The sequence below is a fragment of the Zonotrichia leucophrys genome, chromosome 21 (genome assembly GCF_028769735.1).
Source record: "Zonotrichia leucophrys gambelii isolate GWCS_2022_RI chromosome 21, RI_Zleu_2.0, whole genome shotgun sequence".
Taxonomy (NCBI): Eukaryota; Metazoa; Chordata; class Aves; order Passeriformes; family Passerellidae; genus Zonotrichia; species Zonotrichia leucophrys.
Window position 1 is genome coordinate 6,362,610 of NC_088190.1, and position 21,959 is coordinate 6,384,568.

Sequence of the window (21,959 nt, forward strand, 5' to 3'; positions counted from 1 at the left end):
TTCCCGTTTCCTGCTGTCTCGGAGCAAGGACGGACGCTGTTCCCGCTGTTCCTGGGCGGATTTTTGGGATGGGGACCCTCCTGTCCCCCTCCCCTTGACGTGTCCTGGTCCCCACTCCGGCACTTCCCACTTTTCCTAACTCCTTTTCCTGACTCCTTTTCCCGCTCCTTTTCCCGGCTTCTTTCCCGTTTCCCGGTTTTCAGAGCGAGGATGAGACGCTGTTCCCGCGCGGATTTTTGGGATGGGGACCCTCCCTGGGTCCTCCCTTCCTGGTCCCCACTCCGGCACTTCCCACTTTTCCTGGGCTTCTTTTCCTGACTCCTTTTCCCGGCTCCTTTTCCCGATCCCTTTCCCGGCTCCTTTTCCCGTTTCCCGTATCTTCCGAGCGAGGATGAGACGCTGTTCCCGCTGTTCCCGGGCGGATTTTTGGAATGGGGACCCTCCCTGTCCCCTCCCCTTGGCGCTGTCCTGGTCCCCACTCCGAAACTTCCCACTTTTCCTGGGCTCCCGGCTCCTTTTCCCGATCCCTTTTCCCGGCTCCTTTTCCCGTTTCCCGGTATTTCAGAGCGAGGATGAGACGCTGTTCCCGCGCGGATTTTTGGGATGGGGACCCTCCCTGGGTCCTCCCTTCCTGGTCCCCACTCCGGCACTTCCCACTTTTCCTGGGCTCCCTGCTCCTTTTCCCGGCTTCTTTTCCCGATCCCTTTCCCCGGCTCCTTTTCCCGTTTCCTGCTGTCTCAGAGCGAGGATGAGACGCTGTTCCCGCTGTTCCTGGGTGGATTTTTGGGATGGGGACCCTCCCTGTCCCCTCCCCTTGGCGCTGTCCTGGTCCCCACTCCGGCACTTCCCACTTTTCCTGGGCCTCCGGTCTTTCCTTTTTCCCGATCCCTTTCCCGGCTCCTTTTCCCGTTTCCCGGTATTTCAGAGCGAGGATGAGACGCTGTTCCCGCTGTTCCTGGGTGGATTTTTGGGATGGGGACCCTCCCTGTCCCCTCCCCTTGGCGCTGTCCTGGTCCCCACTCCGGCACTTCCCACTTTTCCTGGGCTCCTTTTCCTGACTCCTTTTCCCGGCTCCTTTTCCCGGCTCCTTTTCCCGTTTCCCGGTGTCTCAGAGCGAGGATGAGACGCTGTTCCCGCTGTTCCTGGCGGATTTTTGGGATGGGGACCTCCCTGTCCCTCCCTTGACGCTGTCCTGTCCCCACTCCGAACTTCCCACTTTTCCTGGGCTCCTTTTCCGGCTTCTTTTCCCGATCCCTTTCCCCGGCTCCTTTTCCCGTTTCCTGCTGTCTCAGAGCGAGGATGAGACGCTGTTCCCGCTGTTCCTGGGTGGATTTTTGGGATGGGGACCCTCCCTGGGTCCTCCCTTCCTGGTCCCCACTCCGGCACTTCCCACTTTTCCTGGGCTCCTTTTCCTGACTCCTTTTCCCGATCCCTTTTCCCGTTTCCCGGTATTTCAGAGCGAGGATGAGACGCTGTTCCCGCGCGGATTTTTGGGATGGGGACCCTCCCTGGGTCCTCCCTTCCTGGTCCCCACTCCGGCACTTCCCACTTTCCGGGGGGATGGCGGCGTTCGTCTCAGGACTCCTGGTTTCCTGACGGACTCCACTTCTCCCCCGCTCCTTTTCCCCATTTCCCGGTGTCTTGAGCGAGGACAAGAGCTGTTCCCCGCTGGCTTCCAGGGATTTTCTGGATCGGGACCCTCCTGTCCCCTCCCTTCGGCGCTGTCCCTTGTCCCCCTCGGCACTTCCCACTGTTTCCTGATTCTTTCCTGGACTCCTTTTCCCGGCTTCTTTTCCCGATCCCTTTTCCCCGGCTCCTTTTCCCGTTTCCCGATGTCTCGGAGCAAGGACGGGACGCTGTTCCCGCTGTTCCCGGGCGGATTTTTGGGATGAGGACCCTCCCTGTCCCCTCCCTGTCCCCTCCGGGTCCCATCCCCGCTCCTGCCCGGCTCATCCCGGTGTCCGGTGACCGCTCTGGGATACCGGGAATTCCGGGAGGAGCGGGCTGTGCCTCCGGCCCCGGAAGGCTCGGTTTGGCTCAGTTTGGGTCAGTTTGGGGTTTTTGGTGTTCCCGAGGCGCAGGGGACTCGGAGGAGGAGGACACCGGGTTCCTGGAGGTCACCGTGTCCGACATGCGGCACCCCCCGCCCGAGCTGGGCCCCGCGCCCGAGGGGCTGAGCCCGCAGCAGGTCCGGCATCGGCGGCAGCGAGCGGGGCTTTCCTGGGATCGGGGCTTTCCTGGGAGTGGGATTGGGATTGGGGCTTTCCTGGGATCGGGGCTTTTCTGGGATTGGGATCAGGCCTTTCTTGGATCTGGGATTGGATCGGGCTTTCCTGGGATCGGGGCTTTCCTGGGATTGGCTTTCCTGGATCGGACTTTATGGGATCGGGATCAGGCTTTCTTGGATCTGGGATTGGGATCGGGGCTTTCCTGGGATCAGGCTTTCCTGGATTGGGCTTTTCTGGGACTGGGACTTTTCGAGATTTGGGATTGGGCTTTCCTGGGATCGGGGCTTTCCTGGGATCTCCTGGAATCTGGGCTTTTCTGGGATTGGGGCTTTCCTGGGATTGGGATCGGGGCTTTCCTGGGATTGGGGCTTTCCTGGGATCGGGGCTTTTCTGGGATTGGGATCAGGGCTTTCTTGGGATCTGGGATTGGGATCGGGGCTTTCCTGGGATCGGGGCTTTCTGGACTGGGCTTTTCTGAGATTGGGATCGGGGCTTTCCTGGGATTGGGGCTTTCCTGGGATTGGGATTGGGGCTTTCCTGGGATTGGTATCACGGCTTTCCCGGGATCGGGGCTTTTCTGGGACTGGGGCTTTCCTGGATCGGGCTTTCCTGGATTGGGATCAGGGCTTTCTTGGGATCTGGGATTGGGATCAGGGCTTTCCTGGGTCAGATTGGGGCTTTCCTGGGATTGGGGCTTGCCTGGGGTTGGGACTGGGGCTTTCCTGGGATCGGGGCTTTTCTGGGATTGGGATCAGGGCTGTCCTGGGATCTGGGATTGGGGCTTTCCTGGGATTGGGGCTTTCCTGGATCTCCTGGAATCAGGGCTGTCCTGGGATTTGGGATCAGGGCTTTCCTGGGATTGGGGTTTGCCTGGGATTTGGATCAGGGCTTTCTTGGGATTTGGGATTGGGATTGGGGCTTTCCTGGGATCTCCTGCGATCAGGGTCTTCCTGGGATCGGGGCTTTCCTGGGATTGGGATCACGGCTTTCCTGGGATTTGGGCTTTCTCAGGATTGGGGCTTTCTTGGGATTGGGATCATGGCTTTCCCAGGATCAGGGCTTTCCTGGGATTGGGATCACAGCTTTCCTGGGATCAGGGATTGAGATCAGGGTTTCCCTGGGATCTGAGATCGGGGCTTTCCTGGCATTTCATGGGATTGGGATCATGGCTTTCCTGGGATCGGTGCTTTCCTGGGATCTCCTGGGATTGGGGCTTTCCCAGGATTGGGACTGGGGCTTTCCTGGGATCTGGGATTGGGGATTTACTGGGATCTGGGCTTTCCTGGGATTGGGATAATGGCTTCCCTGAAATCAGGGCTTTCCTGGTATCTGTTTTGGGGATTTCCTGGGATTGGGATCACGGCTTTCCTGGGATCTCCTGGGGTTGGGGCTTTCCCGAGATTGGGATCTGGGCCTTCCTGGGATTGGGGCTTTCCCAGGATTGGAATTGGGGCTTTCCTGGGATCTCCTGGGATCGGGGTTTTTGCAGGATCTCCTGGGATCGGGGTTTTTGCAGGATCTCCTGGGATCGGGGTTTTTGCAGGATCTCCTGGGATCGGGGTTTTTGCAGGATCTCCTGGGATCGGGGTTTTTGCAGGATCTCCTGGGATCGGGGTTTTTGCAGGATCTCCTGGGATGGGGGTTTTTGCAGGATCTCCTGGGATCAGGACTTTTGCAGGATCTCCTGGGATCGGGGTTTTTGCAGGATCTCCTGGGATCGGGGTTTCCCGGGCTCTGGGGGGGTCACAGCGCCCCCCGGGCCCCGTGATTGAGCAAGAGGGAAATGCTGAGTCAGCAGGAGCGGCGCTGCTGGGTCAGCGCTTCCGCAGGGCCGGGGTTGGTTCCCTTTTCCTGGGATCCGGGGCTGGGGGACCTCGGCTGAGCCCCGCGGGCTGGGCCTGCCCTTCCCCTGTCCTGGGATCTGGGGATCAGGGCTGGGCCTGCATTTCCCTGGAACCGGGATTGGGGATTTTGGGATCAGGGCTGGGCCTGCCTTTCCCCTGTCCTGGGGTTTGGGGATCAGGGCTGTGCCTGCGTTTCCCTGGAACCGGGATTGGGGATTGCGGGATCAGGGCTGTGCCTGCGTTTCCCTTATTCTGGGATTGGGGATTGCGGGATCAGGGCTGGGCCTGCGTTTCCCTGGAACCGGGATTGGAGATTTTGGGATCAGGGCTGGGCCTGCCTTTCCCCTACCCTGGGGTCTGGGGATCAGGGCTGGGCCTGCGTTTCCCTGGAACCGGGATTGGGGATTGCGGGATCAGGGCTGTTCCTGCATTTCCCCTATTCTGGGATTGGGGATTGAGGGATCAGGGCTGTGCCTGCATTTTCCCGATTGTGGGATGGGGGATTTTGGGGTCTGGGCTGTTCTTGCATTTCCCCAGTCCCAGGATTGGGAATTTTGGGATCAGGGCCTTTCCCCGGTCCTAGGATTGGGGATTTTGGGATCAGGGCTATTCCTACATTTCCCTTATGCCAAGATTGGGGATTGTCAGATCAGGGCTGTTCTTGCATTTCCCCAGTCCCAGGATTGGGAATTTTGGGATCAGGGCCTTTCCCTGGTCCCGGGATTGTGGATTTTGGGATCAGGGCCTTTCCCTGGTCCCAGGATTATGGATTTTGGGATCAGGGCTGGTTCTGCATTTCCCCTATTCCGGGATTGTGGATTTTGGGATCAGGTCCTTTCCCTGGTCCCGGGATTGGGGATTTTGGGATCTGGTCTGTTCCTGCATTTCCCCTATCCCAGGATTGGGGATTTTGGGATCTGGGCTGTTCCTGCATTTCCCCTGTTCCCATGATTGTGGATTTTGGGATCAGGGCCTTTCCCTGGTCCCGGGATTGGGGATTTTGGGATCATGACTGTTCCTGCATTTCCCCAGTCCCATGATTGGGGATTTTGGATCTGGCGTCCGCATTTCCCTGTCCTGATTGGATTTGATCGGGCCATTTCCTGTCCGGATTGGGATTTTGGGATCAGGGCTGTTCCTGCATTTCCCCTATTCCGGATGGGATTTTGGGATCTGGCTGTTCCGCATTTCCCCTATTCCCTGATTGTGGATTTTGGGATCAGGGCTTTCCTGGTCCTGGATTATGGAGATTTTGGGATCAGCTGTTCTGCATTTCCCCAGTTCCGGATTGTGGATTTTGGGATCAGGTCCTTTCCCTGGTCCCGGGATTGGGGATTTTGGGATCTGGTTTGTTCCTGCATTTCCTCTATTCCAGATTGGGATTTTGGGATCAGGCTGTATCTGCATTTCCCTATTCCGGTTTGGATTTTGGATCAGGGCTTTCCCGTCCCGATTGGTGGATTTTGGGATCAGGGCCTTTCCCCAGTCCCGGGATTGGGGATTTTGGGATCAGGGCTGTTCCTGCATTTCCCCTATTCCGGGACTGGGGATTTTGGGATCAGGGCCTTTCCCTGGTCCCATGATTGGGGATTTTGGGATCTGGGCTGTTCCTGCATTTCCCCTATTCCAGGATTGGGGATTTTGGAATCTGGGCTGTTCCTGCATTTCCCCTATTCCGGTTCTGGGGATTTTGGGATCAGGGCCTTTCCCCGGCCCCACGATGGTGGATTTTGGGATCAGGGCCTTTCCCCGGCCCCACGATGGTGGATTTTGGGACCGGGCTCCATTGCCGTGCCCCGCAGGTGCTCCGGCGGCACATCCTGGGCTCCATCGTGCAGAGCGAGCGCGGCTACGTGGACTCCCTGAAGCGCATCCTGCAGGTGGGGCCGGGCCGGGGCGGCACCGGGGGTCCGGCGGCGCCGGTGCCGCGATCCCAGCGCCGCGATTCCCGCAGGATTACCGGAACCCGCTGCTGGAGATGGAGCCCAAGGTGCTGAGCGCCCGCAAGTGCCAGCTGGTGTTCTTCCGGCTGAAGGAGATCCTGCAGTGCCACTCCATGTTCCAGATCGCCCTGGCCTCGCGCGTGGCCGAGTGGGACTCCAACGAGAAGATCGGCGACCTCTTCGTGGCCTCGGTGCGTGCGGGGGAGACGGGAACGGCGGCCCCAAATCCTGCTGGGAAAAAACGGGAATGGCCCCAAATCCTGCTGGGAAAAAACGGGAATGGCCCCAAATCCTGCTGGGAAAAAACGGGAATGGCCCCAAATCCTGCTGGGAAAAAACGGGAATGGCCCCAAATCCTGCTGGGAAAAAACGGGAATGGCCCCAAATCCTGCTGGGAAAAAACGGGAATGGCCCCAAATCCTGCTGGGATCGCAGGAAAAAACGGGAATGGCCCCAAATCCTGCTGGGGTCACGGGAAACACCAGGAATGGCCCCAAATCCTGCTGGGAAAAAACGGGAATGGCCCCAAATCCTGCTGGGGTCACGGGAAACACCGGGAATGGCCCCAAATCCTGCTGGGAAAAAACGGGAATGGCCCCAAATCCTGCTGGGGTCCCAACAAAAACCAGGAATTGCCCCAAATCCTGCTGGGGTCACGGGAAACACCGGGAATGGCCCCAAATCCTGCTGGGGTCACAGGAAAAACCAGGAATGGCCCCAAATCCTGCTGGGGTCACAGGAAACACCGGGAATGGCCCCAAATCCCACTGGGGTCCCAACAAAAACCAGGAATGGCCCCAAATCCTGCTGGGATCACAGGAAAAACCAGGAATGGCCCCAAATCCTGCTGGGGTCACAGCAAAAACCAGGAATGGCCCCATGTCTTGCTGGGATCACAGCAAAAATCAGGAATGGCCCCAAATCCTGCTGGGGTCACAGCAAAATCCAGAAATGGCCCCAAATCCCCCTGGGGTCCCAGCAAAAACCAGGAATGGCCCCAAATCCTGTTGGGATCCCAGCAAAAACCAGGAATGGCCCCAGATCCTGCTGGGATCCCAGCAAAAGCCAGGAATTGTCCCAGATCCTGTTGAGGTCTCAGCAAAAACCAAGAATGGCCCCAAATCCTGCTGGGGTCCCAGCAAAAACTGGGAATGGCCCCAAATCCTGCTGGGGTCCCAGCAAAAACTGGGAATGGCCCCAAATCCTGCTGGGATCCCAGTAAAAACCAGGAATTGCCCCAAATCTTTCTGGGATCACAGCAAAAAACAGGAATGGCCCCAAATCCTGCTGGGGTCACAGCAAACACCAGGAATGGCCCCAGATCCTGTTGGGGACCTAGTAAACCCTGGGAATGGCCCCAAATCCCATGGGGATCCCAGCAAAAACTGGGAACGGCTCCAGATCCCACTGGGGTCCCAGCAAAAGCCAGGAATGGCCCCAAATAATGTTGGGATCCCAGTAAAAACCAGGAATTGCTTCAGATCCTGTTGGGGTCCCTGCAAAAACCAAGAATGGCCCCAAATCCCTCTGGGGTCCTATCAAAAACTGGGAATTGCCCCCAAAATCCCCCTGGCATCTCATCCGTCGTGAATCACCCCCAAAATCCCCTGGGATCCCACCAGGGATGGGTGGAGGATTGGAGTGGTGGGACACGCCCAGAACCTTGCCCATTCCATTTTTTGGGAATCCCACCCTGTTTTTTGGGAATCCCACCCTGTTTTTTGGGAATCCCACCCTGTTTTTTGGGAATCCCACCCCATTTTTTGGGAATCCCACCCCATTTTTTGGGAGTTCCACCCTGTTTTTTGGGAAACCCCATGCCATTTTTGGGAATCCCTGTGCCATTCCCGGTGTCCCGTCCTCTCCCAGTTCTCCCAGTCCATGGTGCTGGATTTGTGACCTCAGTAGGAAGAAAAACCAGGAATCAGCTGCAAACATCCTTTGGGCTTCCCAAAAAACAGGGTGGGATTTCCAAAAAATAGGGTGGGATTCCCAAAAAATGGGGTGGGTTTCCCAAAAAATAGGGTGGGATTCCCAAAAAACAGGTGGGATTCCCAAAAAGTGAGGTGGGATTCCCAAAAAGGATGGAGGACTGGAGTGGTGGGACACGCCCAGAACCTTGCCCACTCCATTTTTTGGGAATCCCTCCCTGTTTTTGGGAATCCCATCCTGTTTTTTGGGGATCCCACCCTGTTTTTTGGGAATCCCACCCCATTTTTTGGGAATCCCACCCTGTTTTTTGGGAATCCCACCCTATTTTTTGGGAATCCCACCTCGCTTTTTGGGAATCCCACCCCATTTTTTGGGAGTCCCACCCCATTTTTTGGGAATCCACCCCATTTTTTGGGAATCCCACCCCATTTTTGGGAAACCCCATGCCATTTTTGGGAATCCCACGCCATTCCCGCTGTCCCGTCCTCTCCCAGTTCTCCCAGTCCATGGTGCTGGATTTGTGACCTCAGTAGGAAGAAAAACCAGGAATCAGCTCCAAACATCCCTTGGGATCCCACCAGGGATGGGTGGAGGATTGGAGTGGTGGGACACGCCCAGAACCTTGCCCATTCCATTTTTTGGGAATCCCACCCTGTTTTTTGGGAATCCCACCCTATTTTTGGGAAGCCCCATGCCATTTTTGGAAAGTCCTATCCATTCCCACTCTCCCGTCCTCTCCCAGTTCTCCCAGTCCATGGTGCTGGATTTGTGACCTCAGTAGGAGAAAAACCAGGAATCAGCCCCAAACATCCCTTGGGCTTCCCAAAAAACAGGGTGGGATTTCCAAAAAATAGGGTGGGATTCCCAAAAAATGGGGTGGGTTTCCCAAAAAACAGGGTGGGATTCCCAAAAAACGGGGTGGGATTCCCAAAAAGTGAGGTGGGATTCCCAAAAAGGATGGAGGACTGGAGTGGTGGGACACGCCCAGCACCTTGCCCACTCCATTTTTTGGGAATCCCACCCCATTTTTTGGGAATCCCACCCCATTTTTTGGGAAGTCCCACACCATTCCCGCTCTCCCATCCTCTCCCAGTTCTCCCAGTCCATGGTGCTGGACTTGTGACCTCAGTAGGAAGAAAAACCAGGAATCAGCTGCAAACATCCCTTGGGATCCCACCAGGGGTGGGTGGAGGATTGGAGGGGTGGGACACCCCCAGAACCTTGGACACTCCGTTTTTTGGGAATCCCACCATGTTTTTTGGGAATCCCACCCTATTTTTTGGGAATCCCACCCCATTTTTTGGGAATCCCACCCCATTTTTTGGCAAAACCCACCCTGTTTTTTGGGAATCCCACCCTGTTTTTTGGGAATCCCACCCCGTTTTTTGGGAATCCCACCCCATTTTTTGGGAATCCCACCCTGTTTTTTGGGAGTCCCACCCTGTTTTTTGGGAATCCCACCCTGTTTTTTGGGAATCCCACCCCATTTTTGGGAATCCCACCCTGTTTTTTGGGAAGCCCCGTGCCATTCCCGCTCTCCCATCCTCTCCCAGTTCTCCAATTCCATGGTGCTGGATTTGTGACCTCAGTAGGGAGAAAAACCAGGAATCAGCTCCAAACATCCTTTGGGCTTCCCAAAAAACGGGGTGGGATTCCCAAAAAACAGGGTGGGATTCCCAAAAAACAGGGTGGGATTCCCAAAAAACAGGGTGGGATTCCCAAAAAACGGGGTGGGATTCCCAAAAAGTGAGGTGGGATTCCCAAAAAGGATGGAGGACTGGAGTGGTGGGACACGCCCAGAACCTTGCCCACTCCATTTTTTGGGAATCCCACCCCTGTTTTTTGGGAATCCCACCCCATTTTTGGGAATCCCACCCTGTTTTTTGGGAATCCCACCCCTGTTTTTTGGGAATCCCTGTGCCATTTCCCACTCTCCCGTCCTCTCCCAGTTCTCCCAGTCCATGGTGCTGGATTTGTGACCTCGGTAGGGAGAAAAACCAGGAATCAGCTCCAAACATCCCTTGGGATCCCACCAGGGATGGGTGGAGGATTGGAGGGTGGGACACCCCCAGCACCTTGCCCACTCCATTTTTTGGGAAACCCACTCTGGTTTTTGGGAATCCCACCCTATTTTTTGGGAATCCCACCCCGTTTTTTGGGAATCCCACCCTGTTTTTTGGGAATCCCACTCGCTTTTTGGGAATCCCACTCCATTTTTTGGGAATCCCACCCTGTTTTTTGGGAATCCCACCCTGTTTTTTGGGAATCCCCGTGCCATTCCCACTCTCCCGTCCTCTCCCAGTTCTCCCAGTCCATGGTGCTGGATTTGTGACCTCCGTAGGAAGAAAAACCAGGAATCAGCTCCAAACATCCCTTGGGATCCCACCAGGGTTGGGTGGAGGATTGGAGTGGTGGGACACGCCCAGAACCTTGCCCACTCCATTTTTTGGGAATCCCACTCCATTTTTTGGGAAACCCCATTTTTTGGGAATCCCACCCTGTTTTTTGGGAATCCCACCCTATTTTTTGGGAATCCCACCTCGCTTTTTGGGAATCCCACCCCATTTTTTGGGAGTCCCACCGCATTTTTTGGGAATCCCACCCCATTTTTTGGGAAACCCCATGCCATTTTTGGGAATCCCACGCCATTCCCGCTCTCCCATCCTCTCCCAGTTCTCCCAGTCCATGGTGCTGGATTTGTGACCTCGGTAGGAAGAAAAACCAGGAATCAGCTCCAAACATCCCTTGGGATCCCACCAGGGACTGGAGTGGTGGGACACGCCCAGAACCTTGCCCACTCCATTTTTTGGGAATCCCACCCCATTTTTTGGGAATCCCACCCCATTTTTTGGGAATCCCCCGCCATTCCCGCTCTCCCATCCTCTCCCAGTTCTCCAAGTCCATGGTGCTGGACGTCTACAGCGACTACGTCAACAACTTCACCACGGCCATGTCGCTGATCAAGAAGGCCTGTCTGACCAAACCCGCCTTCCTGGACTTCCTCAAGGTCAGCGCGGCCCCTCCGCGCCTCCGCTTTTCCCAAAAAATTCCCCCTTTTTTATGGCATTTTCCCAAAAATTCCCGTTTTTGCGGCATTTCCCCCCGGCAGAAGCGGCAGATGGCCAGCGCCGACCGCGTCACGCTCTACGGGCTGATGGTGAAGCCCATCCAGAGGTTCCCTCAGTTCATCCTCCTGCTGCAGGTGAGAGAAGGGAGGTTCTGGAGGACACCAGGGAGGTTCTGGAGAAGGTCATGAGGAGCTTTTGGAGAAGGTTTTGGGGAGCTTTTGGAGAAGGTTTTTTGGAAGGTTCTGGAGAAGGTTTTGGGTAAAGATGCAAGATTCTGGAGAAGGTTTTTTGGAGGTTCTGGAGAAGGTTTTTGGAGGTTCTGGACAAGGACTGGGGAGGTTACAGATAAGGTTTTGAGGAGGTTCTGTAGAAGGTTTTTGAGGAGGTTCTGGAGAAGGTTTTGAGGAGGTTCTGGAGAAGCAGCTTTTTGGGTGATGCAGGACAGGGCCAGTTTTTTTTTTAAATTTTTTAAAATATTTTTTATTTTTTAAAATTTTTGGATCCATCCCCAGGATCATCTCCTAAGCTTTGAATTTGGAGGTGTCCAAAGTGCTCCCAATTCCCTCAGTTCGTCCTTTTCCTGCAGGTGAGAGAAGGGAGGTTCTGGAGGACATCAGGGAGGTTCTGGAGAAGGTCTTGAGGAACTTTTGGAGAAGATTTTGGTGAGCTTTTGGAGAAGGTTTTTGAGAGGTTCTGGAGAAGGTTTTGGGCAAAGATGCAAGATTCTGGAGAAGGTTTTTTGGAGGTTCTGGAGAAGGTTTTTTGGAGGTTCTGGAGAAGGTTTTTTGGAGGTTCTGGAGAAGGTTTTTGAGAGGTCCTGGAGAAGATTTTGGAGAGGTTTTGGGCAAGGTTGCAGAGATTCTAGAGAAGCTTTTTTGGAGGTTCTGGAGAAGGTTTTGAAGAGGTTCTGGAGAAGCAGCTTTTTGGGTGATGCAGGACAGGGCCATTTTTTAAAAATTTTTTTTAATATTTTTGATTTTTTAAAATTTTTGGATCTATCCCCAGGATCATCTCCTAAGCTTTGAGTTTGGAGGTGTCCAAAGTGCTCCCAATTCCCTCAGTTCGTCCTTTTCCTGCAGGTGAGAGAAGGGAGGTTCTGGAGGACATCAGGGAGGTTCTGGAGAAGGTCTTGGGGAACTTTTGGAGAAGATTTTTTTGGAAGGTTCCAGAGGAGGTTTTTTGGAGGTTCTGGAGAAGGTTTTGGTGAGCTTTTGGAGGAGGTTTTTGAGAGGTTCTGGAGAAGATTTTGGAGAGGTTTTGGGCAAGGTTGCAGAGATTCTAGAGAAGCTTTTTTGGAGGTTCTGGAGAAGGTTTTGAGGAGGTTCTGGAGAAGCAGCTTTTTGGGTGATGCAGGACAGGGCCATTTTTTTAAAATTTTTTTTTAATATTTTTGATTTTTTAAAATTTTTGGATCCATCCCCAGGATCATCTCCTAAGCTTTGAATTTGGAGGTGTCCAAAGTGCTCCCAATTCCCTCAGTTCGTCCTCCTCCTGCAGGTGAGAGAAGGGAGGTTCTGGAGGACACCAGGGAGGTTCTGGAGAAGGTCATGAGGAGCTTTTGGAGAAGATTTTGGGGAGCTTTTGGAGGAGGTTTTTTGGAAGGTTCTGGAGAAGGTTTTGGTGAGCTTTTGGAGGAGGTTTTTGAGAGGTTCTGGAGAAGGTTTTGGGCAAAGATGCAAGATTCTGGAGAAGGTTTTTGGAGGTTCTGGAGAAGGTTTTGAGGAGGTTCTGGAGAAGGTTTTTGGAGGTTCTGGACAAGAACTGGGGAGGCTCTGGAGAAGGTTTGAAGATGTTCTGGAGAAGGTTTTTGGGAGGTTTTGGGCAAGGTTGCAGAGATTCTGGAAAAAGGTTTTTGGAGGTTCTGGAGAAGGTTTTGAGGAGGTTCTGGATAAGGACTGGGGGGGGTTCCAGAGAAGGTTTTGAGGAGGTTCTGGAGGTTTTAGAGACGTTTTGGGCAAGGTTGCAGAGATTCTGGAGAAGGTTTTTTGGAGGTTCTGGAGAAGGTTTTGAGGAGGTTCTAGACAAGGACTGGAGAGGTTCCAGAGAAGGTTTTTGGAGGTTCTAGAGAAGGTTTTTTTGAGGTTCTGGAGAAGGTTTTTTGGAGGTTCTGGAGAAGGTTTTTTGGAGGTTCTGGACAAGGACTGGGGACACTCCAGACAAGATTTTGGGGAGGCTCCAGAGAAGGTTTTGAGGAGGTTTTAGAGAAGCTTTTTTGGAGGTTCTGGAGAAGGTTTTGAGGAGGTTCTGGAGAAGGACTGGGGAGGTTCCAGAGAAGGTTTTTGGAGGTTCTGGAGAAGGTTTTGAGGAGGTTCTAGAGAAGGTTTTGGGAGGTTCTGGAGAAGGTTTTTGGGATGTTCTGGAGAAGCACCCTTTTGGAGGCTGCATGACAGAGACACACTTTGGAGTGGGCACCCAGCTTGGACTTTTGGATCCACCCAAGGATCACCCTCCAAGCGCCGGTGTTGGCGGCTCCGTGCCGTGTCCGTGGCGGTTCCTCAGGGCCGTTCCCGGTGTTTCCGTGTGCCAGGACATGCTGAAGAACACCCCGCGCGGCCACGCCGACCGCCTGTCCCTGCAGCTGGCGCTGACCGAGCTGGAGACGCTGGCCGAGAAGCTCAACGAGCAGAAGCGCTTGGCCGACCAGGTGGCCGAGATGCAGCAGCTCAGCAAGAGCATCAGCGACCGCAGCAGCTTCAACAAGGTGGGCGCTTCTCGTCGCCTTCGTCTTCATCCTCATCCTCCTGCTCGTCTTCATCCTCAGCCTCCTGCTCCTCTTCATCCTCAGCCTCGTTCTCCTCGTCCTCATCATCCTCCTTCTCCTTGTCCTCACCTCATCCTCCTGCTCACCCTCATCCTCGTCCTTCTCGTCCTCATTCTCCTTGTCCTCCTTGTCCTCACCTCATTTTCCTCATCCTCCTTTTCTTCATCCTCCTCATCCTCCTCGTCCTCCTCGTCTTCCTCGTCCTCATTCTCCTTGTCCTCACCTCATGTTCTTCATCCTCCTTTTCTTCGTCCTCCTCGTCCTCCTCGTCCTCATTCTCCTTGTCCTCACCTCATGTTCTTCATCCTCCTTTTCTTCATCCTTCTCATCCTCCTCCTCACCCTCATCCTCAGCCTCCTCATCCTCTTCATTCTCCTCATCCTCATCCTTCTCATCCTCCTCATCTTCCACCTCCTCCTCATCCTCCTCGTCCTCCTTCTCATCCTCCTCTTCCTCCTTGTTCTCATCCTCGTCCTCCTCGTCCTCCTCGTCCTCTTCCTCATCTTCCTCATCCTCCCCTTCCTCCTCCTCCTCTTCCTCCTCTTCCTCCTCTCCTCCTCCTCCTCCTCCTCCTCCTCCTCCTCCTCCTCCTCCTCCTCCTCCTCCTCCTCATCCTCATCCTCATCCTGATCCTCAGCAGGGTTTGGAGCTGCTGGGTGGGATTTGTGGCTCCCTCCCCACATTGGGATTTTTGGGAAGCAGAGGATCCCGGTTTGCTCCCACAGGATCTTGATCCAAACCAGGCCTTGAGGGTGGAATTCGGGGATTCCTCCCCAAGGATCTGCTGGGTTTGGGTTTGGAGCTCCCGCTCCATGTGTGGCTTCTCCAGGTTCTGGAGAAGGTTTTTGGGAGGTTCTGAAGGAGGTTTGGGAGCTTTTGAAAAAGGTTTGGGAGGTTTTGGAGAAGGTTTTGGGAGGTTCTGGAGAAGGTTTTGGGAGGTTCTGGATTTTTGGGAGGATCTGGAGAAGGATTGATGGATTGGGGAGATTCTGGAGGAGATGGGGAGCTTTTGGAGAAGGTTTTGGGAGGATCTGGAGGAGGTTGGGGACCTTCTGGAGAAGTTCTGGGGAGTGGTGGAGAAGGTTTGGAGAAGTTCTTGAGAAGGTTTTTCAGAGGTTCTGGAGATGGTTTTGGGAGGTTCTGGAGAAGGTTTTGGGAGGTTCTGGATTTTTGGGAGGATCTGGAGAAGGATTGATGGATTGGGGAGATTCTGGAGGAGATGGGGAGCTTTTGGAGAAGGTTTTGGGAGGTTCTGGAGAAGGTTTTGGGAGGATCTGGAGGAGGTTGGGGACCTTCTGGAGAGGTTCTGGGGAGTGGTGGAGAAAGTTTGGAGAAGTTCTTGAGAAGGTTTTTCAGAGGTTCTGGAGATCTTTTTAGGGAGGTTCTGGAGAAGGTTTTGGGAGGTTCTGGAGAAGGTTTTGGGAGGTTCTGGATTTTTGGGAGGATTTGGAGAAGGATTGATGGATTGGGAGATTCTGGAGAGATGGGGGCTTTGGAGAGGTTTGGGAGGATCTGGAGGAGGATTGGGGACCTTGAGAGGTTTTGGGGAGTGGTGGAGAAGGTTTGGAGAAGTTCTTGAGAAGGTTTTTCAGAGGTTCTGGAGATGTTGTTAGGGAGGTTCTGGAGAAGGTTTTGGGAGGTTCTGGATTTTTGGCAGGATCTGGAGAAGGATTGATGGATTGGGGAGATTCTGGAGGAGATGGGGAGATTTTGGAGAAGGTTTTGGGAGGTTCTGGAGGTTTTTGGGAGGATCTGGAGGAGGATTGGGGAGATTCTGGAGGAGATGAGGAGATTTTGGAGAAGGTTTTGGGAGGGTCTGGAGAAGGTTTGGAACCTTCTGGAGAAGGTTTTGGGAGGTTCTGGATTTTTGGGAGGATCTGGAGAAGGATTGATGGGTTGGGGAGATTCTGGAGGAGATGGGGAGCTTTTGGAGAAGGTTTTGGGAGGTTCTGGAGAAGGTTTTGGGAGGTTCTGCAGGAAGTTGAGGACCCCTTGGAGACGCTTTATTTTTTAACCATGCTGGGAATTGTCGATTCTGGCTCCGTGGTGGGATTGTCCACTCCGGGGTGGCATCTCCAGCCTGGAGCCACCACGTGGGGGTTGTCCTGCAGCTGCTGAGCTCGGGGCAGCGGCAGCTGCTGCTGTGCGAGACGCTGACCGAGACGGTGTACGGGGACCGCGGGCAGCTGCTCAAGTCCAAGGAGAGGAAGGTGTTCCTGCTCAGCGACCTCCTGGTCTGCGCCAACGTCAACTTCAGGTACGTGCGGGGAACCTGCGGAGCCCAGAACCCTCGGGAGAGCTCCTGGTCCTCTCCTTCCTCCTCGTCGTCATCGCCTTCCTCCTCCTCGTCCGTGTTTTCCTCCTTGTTCTCCTCATCCTGCTCGTTCTCATCCTCCTCGTCCTCCTCGTCCTCCTCCTTCTCCTTCTCCTTCTCCTTCTCCTCCTCCTTCTCCTTCTCCTCCTCCTTCTCCTTCTCCTTCTCCTTCTCCTTCTCCTTCTCCTTCTCCTTCTCCTTCTCCTTCTCCTTCTCCTTCTCCTTCTCCTTCTCCTTCTCCTTCTCCTTCTCCTTCTCCTTCTCCTTCTCCTTCTCCTTCTCCTTCTCTTTCCTCTTCTCCTTCCTCTTCTCCTCCTCCTCCTCCTCCTTCTCCTTCTCCTTCTCATTCTCCTTCTTCCTCTTCTCCTCCTCCTTCTCCTTCTCCTTCTCCTTCTCCTTCTCCTCTTCCTCCTCATTCCCATCCTCAGGGGGATCCCCATCGAGTTTGGGGTGTTTTGAGGGGGTTCTGATCAGGTTTGAGGTTTTTGGGGGGAATCCCATAAAATTTGGGGTTTTTGGAGGAAATCCCATTGAGTTTGGGTTTTTTAAGGGGGGTCCTACCCACTTTGGGGTTTGGGGGAAATCCCATCAAGTTTGGGGTTTTTGGGGGGAATCCCATTGAGTTTGGGGTTTTTGGGGGGAATCCCATCGAGTTTGGGGTTTTTGTGGGGAATCCCATTGATTTTGGGGTTTTTGGGAGAATTCCCATTGAGTTCGGGTTTTTTTGGGAAATCCCATTCAGTTTGGGGTTTTTGTGGGGAATCCCATCGAGTTTGGGGTTTTTGGAGGGAATCCCATTGATTTTGGGGTTTTTGGGAGAATTCCCATTGAGTTTGGGGTTTTGGGAGAAATCCCATTGAGTTTGGTTTTTTTTGGGGAGAATTCCCATCGAGTTTGGGTTTTTTGGGAAATCCCATTGAGTTTGGGGTTTTTGTGGGGAATCCCATTGATTTTGGGGTTTTTGGGAGAATTCTCATTGAGTTCGGGTTTTTTTGGGAAATCCCATCGAGTTTGGGGTGTCTGGGGGGGATCCCCATTGAGTTTGGGGTTTTTTGAGGGGGTTCCCATCAGGTTTGAGGTTTTTGGGTGGAACACCATAAAATTTGGGGTTTTTAAGGTGGATCCTACTCAGTTTGGGGTTTTTGGGGGGAATCCCATTGATTTTGGGGTTTTTGGGAGAATTCCCATTGAGTTTGGGGTTTTTGGGGGGAATCCCATTGAGTTTGGGTTTTTTTTGGGAGAATTCCCATTGAGTTTGGGGTTTTTGTGGGGAATCCCATCGAGTTTGGGGTTTTTGGAGGGAATCCCATTGATTTTGGGGTTTTTGGGAGAATTCCCATTGAGTTCAGGTTTTTTTGGGAAATCCCATCGAGTTTGGGGTTTTTGGATGGAATCCCATTGAGTTTAGGTTTTTTTTGGGGGAGAATTCCCATCGAGTTTGGGGTTTTTTGAGGGGGTTCCCATCAGGTTTGAGGTTTTTGGGTGGAATCCCATAAAATTTGGGGTTTTTTTTTTTGGGAATGGGGTGGCATTGGGGTGGAATTTGGCTCCGCCAAGCGGGAAAACCTCCCAAAATTCCCCAAATCCCACTGAATCCCTCCTTTTTCCCCTTTTCCAGGCCAGTGCCTGCAGGGTAGGTGCCGGGTGTGCTGTGCTGTGTGGTGTGCCCACGTTTGGGGGTTCCTGCACGGTGTGGGGTGCTTGGCTTGAAGGACGCGTATTTTTGGGGAGAGAAAAAACAGATTTTTTTTTATTTTTTTTTGGGGAAATCCATAAATTTTGGGAAAATCTGAGATTTTCTTGACCTGGAATTCTTGCATTGGCAGAGGCCAGCTGGAAATCAGCAGGCAGCTGGAAATCAGAGGTTTTGGAAAGCCACGTTCTGGGGTTCCTGCACGGTGTGGCGTGCTTGGCTTGCAGGATGCACAATTTTTTGGGGGAGAAAAACCAGATTTTTTTTTTTTTTTTGGGGGAAAATCCATGAATTTTGGGAAAATCTGGGATTTTCTTGACCTGGAATTCTTGCCTTGGTAGAGGCCAGCTGGAAATCAGAGGTTCTGGAAAACCACATTCTGGGGTTCCTGCATGGTGTGGCGTGCTTGGCTTGGAGGATGAATATTTTTGGGGAGAGAAAAACCAGAGGGGTTTTTTTTGGGAAAAATCCATGAATTTTGGGAAAATCTGGGATTTTCTTGACCTGGAACTCTTGGCAGGGGCCAGCTGGAAATCAGCGGCCAGTTGGAAATCAGAGGTTCTGAAAAACCACGTTCTGGGGTTCCTGCATGCTGTGGCGTGCTTGGCTTGCAGGACACGTATTTTTGCGGGGGGTTTCTTGGGAAAATCCATGAATTTTGGGAAAATCTGGGATTTTCTTGACCTGGAATTCTTGCCTTGGTAGAGGCCAGCTGGAAATCAGAGGTTCTGGAAAACCACGTTCTGGGGTTCCTGCATGGTGTGGCGTGCTTGGCTTGAAGGACACGTATTTTTGGGGAGAGAAAAACCAGATTTTTTTTTATTTTTTTTTGGGGAAAATCCATGAATTTTGGGAAAATCTGGGGGAGGTTTTTTTTTGACCTGGAATTCTTGCCTTGGTAGAGGCCAGTTGGAAATCAGAGGTTTTGGAAAACCACGTTCTGGGGTTCCTGCATGGTGTGGGGTGCTTGGCTTGCAGGACACGTATTTTTGGGGGGTTTTTTTGGGAAAATCCATGAATTTTGGGAAAATCTGGGATTTTCATGACCTGGAATTCTTGCCTTGGTAGAGGCCAGCTGGAAATCAGCGGCCCCACATTCTGGGGTTCCTGCATGGTGTGGGACACTCGGCTTGCAGGACACGCGTTTTTGGGGGGTTTCTTGGGAAAATCCATGAATTTTGGGAAAATGTGGGATTTTCTTGACCTGGAATTCTTGCCTTGGTAGAGGCCAGCTGGAAATCAGCGGCCCCACATTCTGGGGTTCCTGCATGGTGTGGGACACTCGGCTTGCAGGACACGTACTTTTTGGGGGGTTTCTTGGGAAAATCCATGAATTTTGGGAAAACCCATAAATTTTGGGAAAACCTGGGATTTTCTTGACCTGGAATTCTTGCCTTGGTAGAGGCCAGCTGGAAATCAGAGGTTCTGGAAAACCACATTCTGGGGTTCCTGCATGGTGTGGGGTGCTTGGCTTGCAGGATGCACAATTTTTTGGGGGAGAAAAACCAGATTTTTTTAAAATGTTTTTTGGGGGAAAATCCATGAATTTTGGGAAAATCTGGGGAGGTTTTTTTTTTACTTGGAATTCTTGCCTTGGTAGAGGCCAGCTGGAAATCAGAGGTTTTGGAAAACCACGTTCTGGGGTTCCTGCATGGTGTGGCGTGCTTGGCTTGCAGGACACGTATTTTTGCGGGGGGTTTCTTGGGAAAATCCATGAATTTTGGGAAAATCTGGGATTTTCTTGACCTGGAATTCTTGCCTTGGCAGAGGCCAGCTGGAAATCAGCGGCCCCACATTCTGGGGTTCCTGCACGGTGTGGGGTGCTTGGCTTGCAGGACGCGTATTTTTGGGGGAGAAAAACCAGATTTTTTTTGGTTTTTTTTGGGAAAATCCATGAATTTTGGGAAAATCTGGGATTTTCTTGACCTGGAACTCTTTCCTTGGCAGGGGCCAGCTGGAAATCAGCAGCCTGGTGCCGCTGGGCCCCAAGTACGTGCTCAAGTGGAGCACGGCGCTGCCGCAGGTGCAGGTGGTGGAGGTGGGCCAGGAGAGCGGCGCCGGTGACAAGGACACTGCCATGGCCACCACCGGTGCCATGGGCAACGCCGGGCAGCGCCGGCACGCGCCCGCCGGCCAGGCCGCCCACAGTGAGAGCCTGGGGGGATTTGGGGGGTCCCGGGGGGGTCTCGCCCCTTCTGAGGGGTGGGGGAGTCACCAATGGGGGGCTCGGGGTCTTGTTCGTGGTGGGAGAACAGCCCTGGGCTGGGATTTGGGGGTTTGGGGGATTTGGGGGGTTTTAGGGGATTTGGGGGTGTTTTAGGGGATTTGTGGGGTTTTAGGGGATTTGGGGGGTATTAGGGGATTTCACCTCTCTGAGGGGTGGTGGAGTCACCAATGGAGTGTTTGGGGTCTCGTTCCTGGTGGGAGAACCTCCCTGGGCTGGGATTTGGGTGGGTTTTAGGGGATTTGGGGGTTTTAGGGGATTTGGGGGTGTTTAGGGGATTTGTGGGGTTTTAGGGAATTTGGGGCGTTTTAGGGGGTTTGGGGGTGTTTTAGGGGGTTTTTGGGGATTTCAAGGCTCTGAGGGGTGGGGGAGTCACCAATGGGGGGCTCGGGGTCTTGTTCGTGGTGGGAGAACATCCCTGGGCTGGGATTTGGGGGGTTTTAGGGGATTTGGGGGGTTTTGGGGGGTTCTGGGAGGGTCTCACCACCTTCTGAGGGGTGGGGGAGTCACCAATGGAGTGCTCGGGGTCTTGTTCGTGGTGGGAGAACCTCCCTGGGCTGGGATTTGGGTGTGTTTTAGGGGATTTGGGGGGTTTTAGGGGATTTGGGGGTGTTTTAGGGGATTTCACCTCTCTGAGGGGTGGTGGAGTCACCAATGGAGTGTTTGGGGTCTTGTTCCTGGTGGGAGAACCTCCCTCAGTGGGGATTTGGGTGTGTTTTAGGGGTTTTGGGGTGTTTTAGGGGATTTGGGGGGTTTTAGGGGATTTGGGGGGTTTTATGGAGTTTTTAGGGATTTCAAGGCTCTGAGGGGTGGTGGAGTCACCAATGGGGGGCTCGGGGTCTCGTTCCTGGTGGGAGAACATCCCTGGGCTGGGATTTGGGGTGTTTTAGGGGATTTGGGGGAGTTCTGGGGAATTGGATGGGTTCTAGGGGATTTGGGGGTGTTTTAGGGGATTTGGGGGTTTTAGGGGATTTGGGGGGTCCCGGGGGGGTCTCACCCCTCTGAGGGGTGGTGGAGTCACCAATGGAGTGTTTGGGGTCTCGTTCCTGGTGGGAGAACCTCCCTGGGCTGGGATTTGGGGGGTTTTAGGGAATTTCGGGGAGTTCTGGGGAATTGGATGGGTTTTAGGGGATTTGGTGGTGTTTTAGGGGATTTTACTGCTCTGAGGGGTGGTGGAGTCGCCAGTGCTGCACTTGGGGCCTCATTCCTGGGGGGAGAACCTCCCTGGGCTGGGATTTGGGGATTTTAGGGGATTTCACCATTCTGGGAGATGGTCAGGGCCTCCTTCCTGTTGGGATGACCTTGGTGGGATGGGATTTGGGGGGTTTTAGGGGATTTGGGGGGTTTTAGGGGATTTGGGGGGTTTTAGGGGATTTGGGGGTGTTCTAGGGGGTTTTAGGGGATTTGGGGGGTTTTAGGGGATTTGGGGGGTTTTAGGCGATTCCACTGCTCTGGGAGGTGGTGGAGTGACAGATGTGGAGCTCCAATCTCATTCCCAGCAGGAGAACCTCCCTGGGCTGGGATCTGGGGGATTTTAGGCAGATTTCATTCAGAAATCCCGGTTTTTCTCCCCAAAGACGAGGCCTACCCGGCGCTCCCTGTGCCCAAAATCCCGGTTTTTCTCCCCAAAGACAAGGTGTACCCGGCGCTCCCTGTGCCCAAAATCCCGGTTTTTCTCCCCAAAGACAAGGTGTACCTGGCGCTCCCTGTGCCCAAAATCCCGGTTTTTCTCCCCAAAGACAAGGTGTACCTGGTGCTCCCTGTGCCCAAAATCCCGGTTTTTCTCCCCAAAGACAAGGTGTACCTGGGCCCCCCGCGGCTCTTCCAGGAGCTGCAGGACCTGCAGAAGGACCTGGCGGTGGTGGAGCAGATCACGCTGCTCGTCAGCACGCTGCACGGCACCTACCAGGTACGGCCGCATTCGGGAACCGCTGCATTCCTGGGAATCACTG

The 21,959-nt window shown here is 53.7% G+C and overlaps 1 protein-coding gene across 8 annotated transcripts in view; it reads left to right on the top strand.

The window, feature by feature from the left end:
- The window catches only part of ARHGEF10L (Rho guanine nucleotide exchange factor 10 like), an 85,217-nt gene that overhangs the window by 37,195 nt on the left and 26,063 nt on the right, over nt 1–21,959 (top strand). For 6 of the 8 annotated variants that reach the window (XM_064730412.1, XM_064730415.1, XM_064730416.1 and 3 more), the window contains 9 exons: nt 2,082–2,188; nt 5,875–5,952; nt 6,027–6,206; nt 10,838–10,954; nt 11,057–11,149; nt 13,543–13,716; nt 15,888–16,033; nt 19,731–19,930; nt 21,801–21,916. In XM_064730412.1, coding sequence (XP_064586482.1) covers nt 2,082–2,188; nt 5,875–5,952; nt 6,027–6,206; nt 10,838–10,954; nt 11,057–11,149; nt 13,543–13,716; nt 15,888–16,033; nt 19,731–19,930; nt 21,801–21,916 — 1,211 coding nt within the window. Of the gene's footprint in view, nt 1–2,075; nt 2,189–5,874; nt 5,953–6,026; nt 6,207–10,837; nt 10,955–11,056; nt 11,150–13,542; nt 13,717–15,887; nt 16,034–19,730; nt 19,931–21,800; nt 21,917–21,959 lie in introns of all 8 variants that reach the window. The other 2 variants (XM_064730414.1, XM_064730417.1) reach the window with 1 other exon arrangement.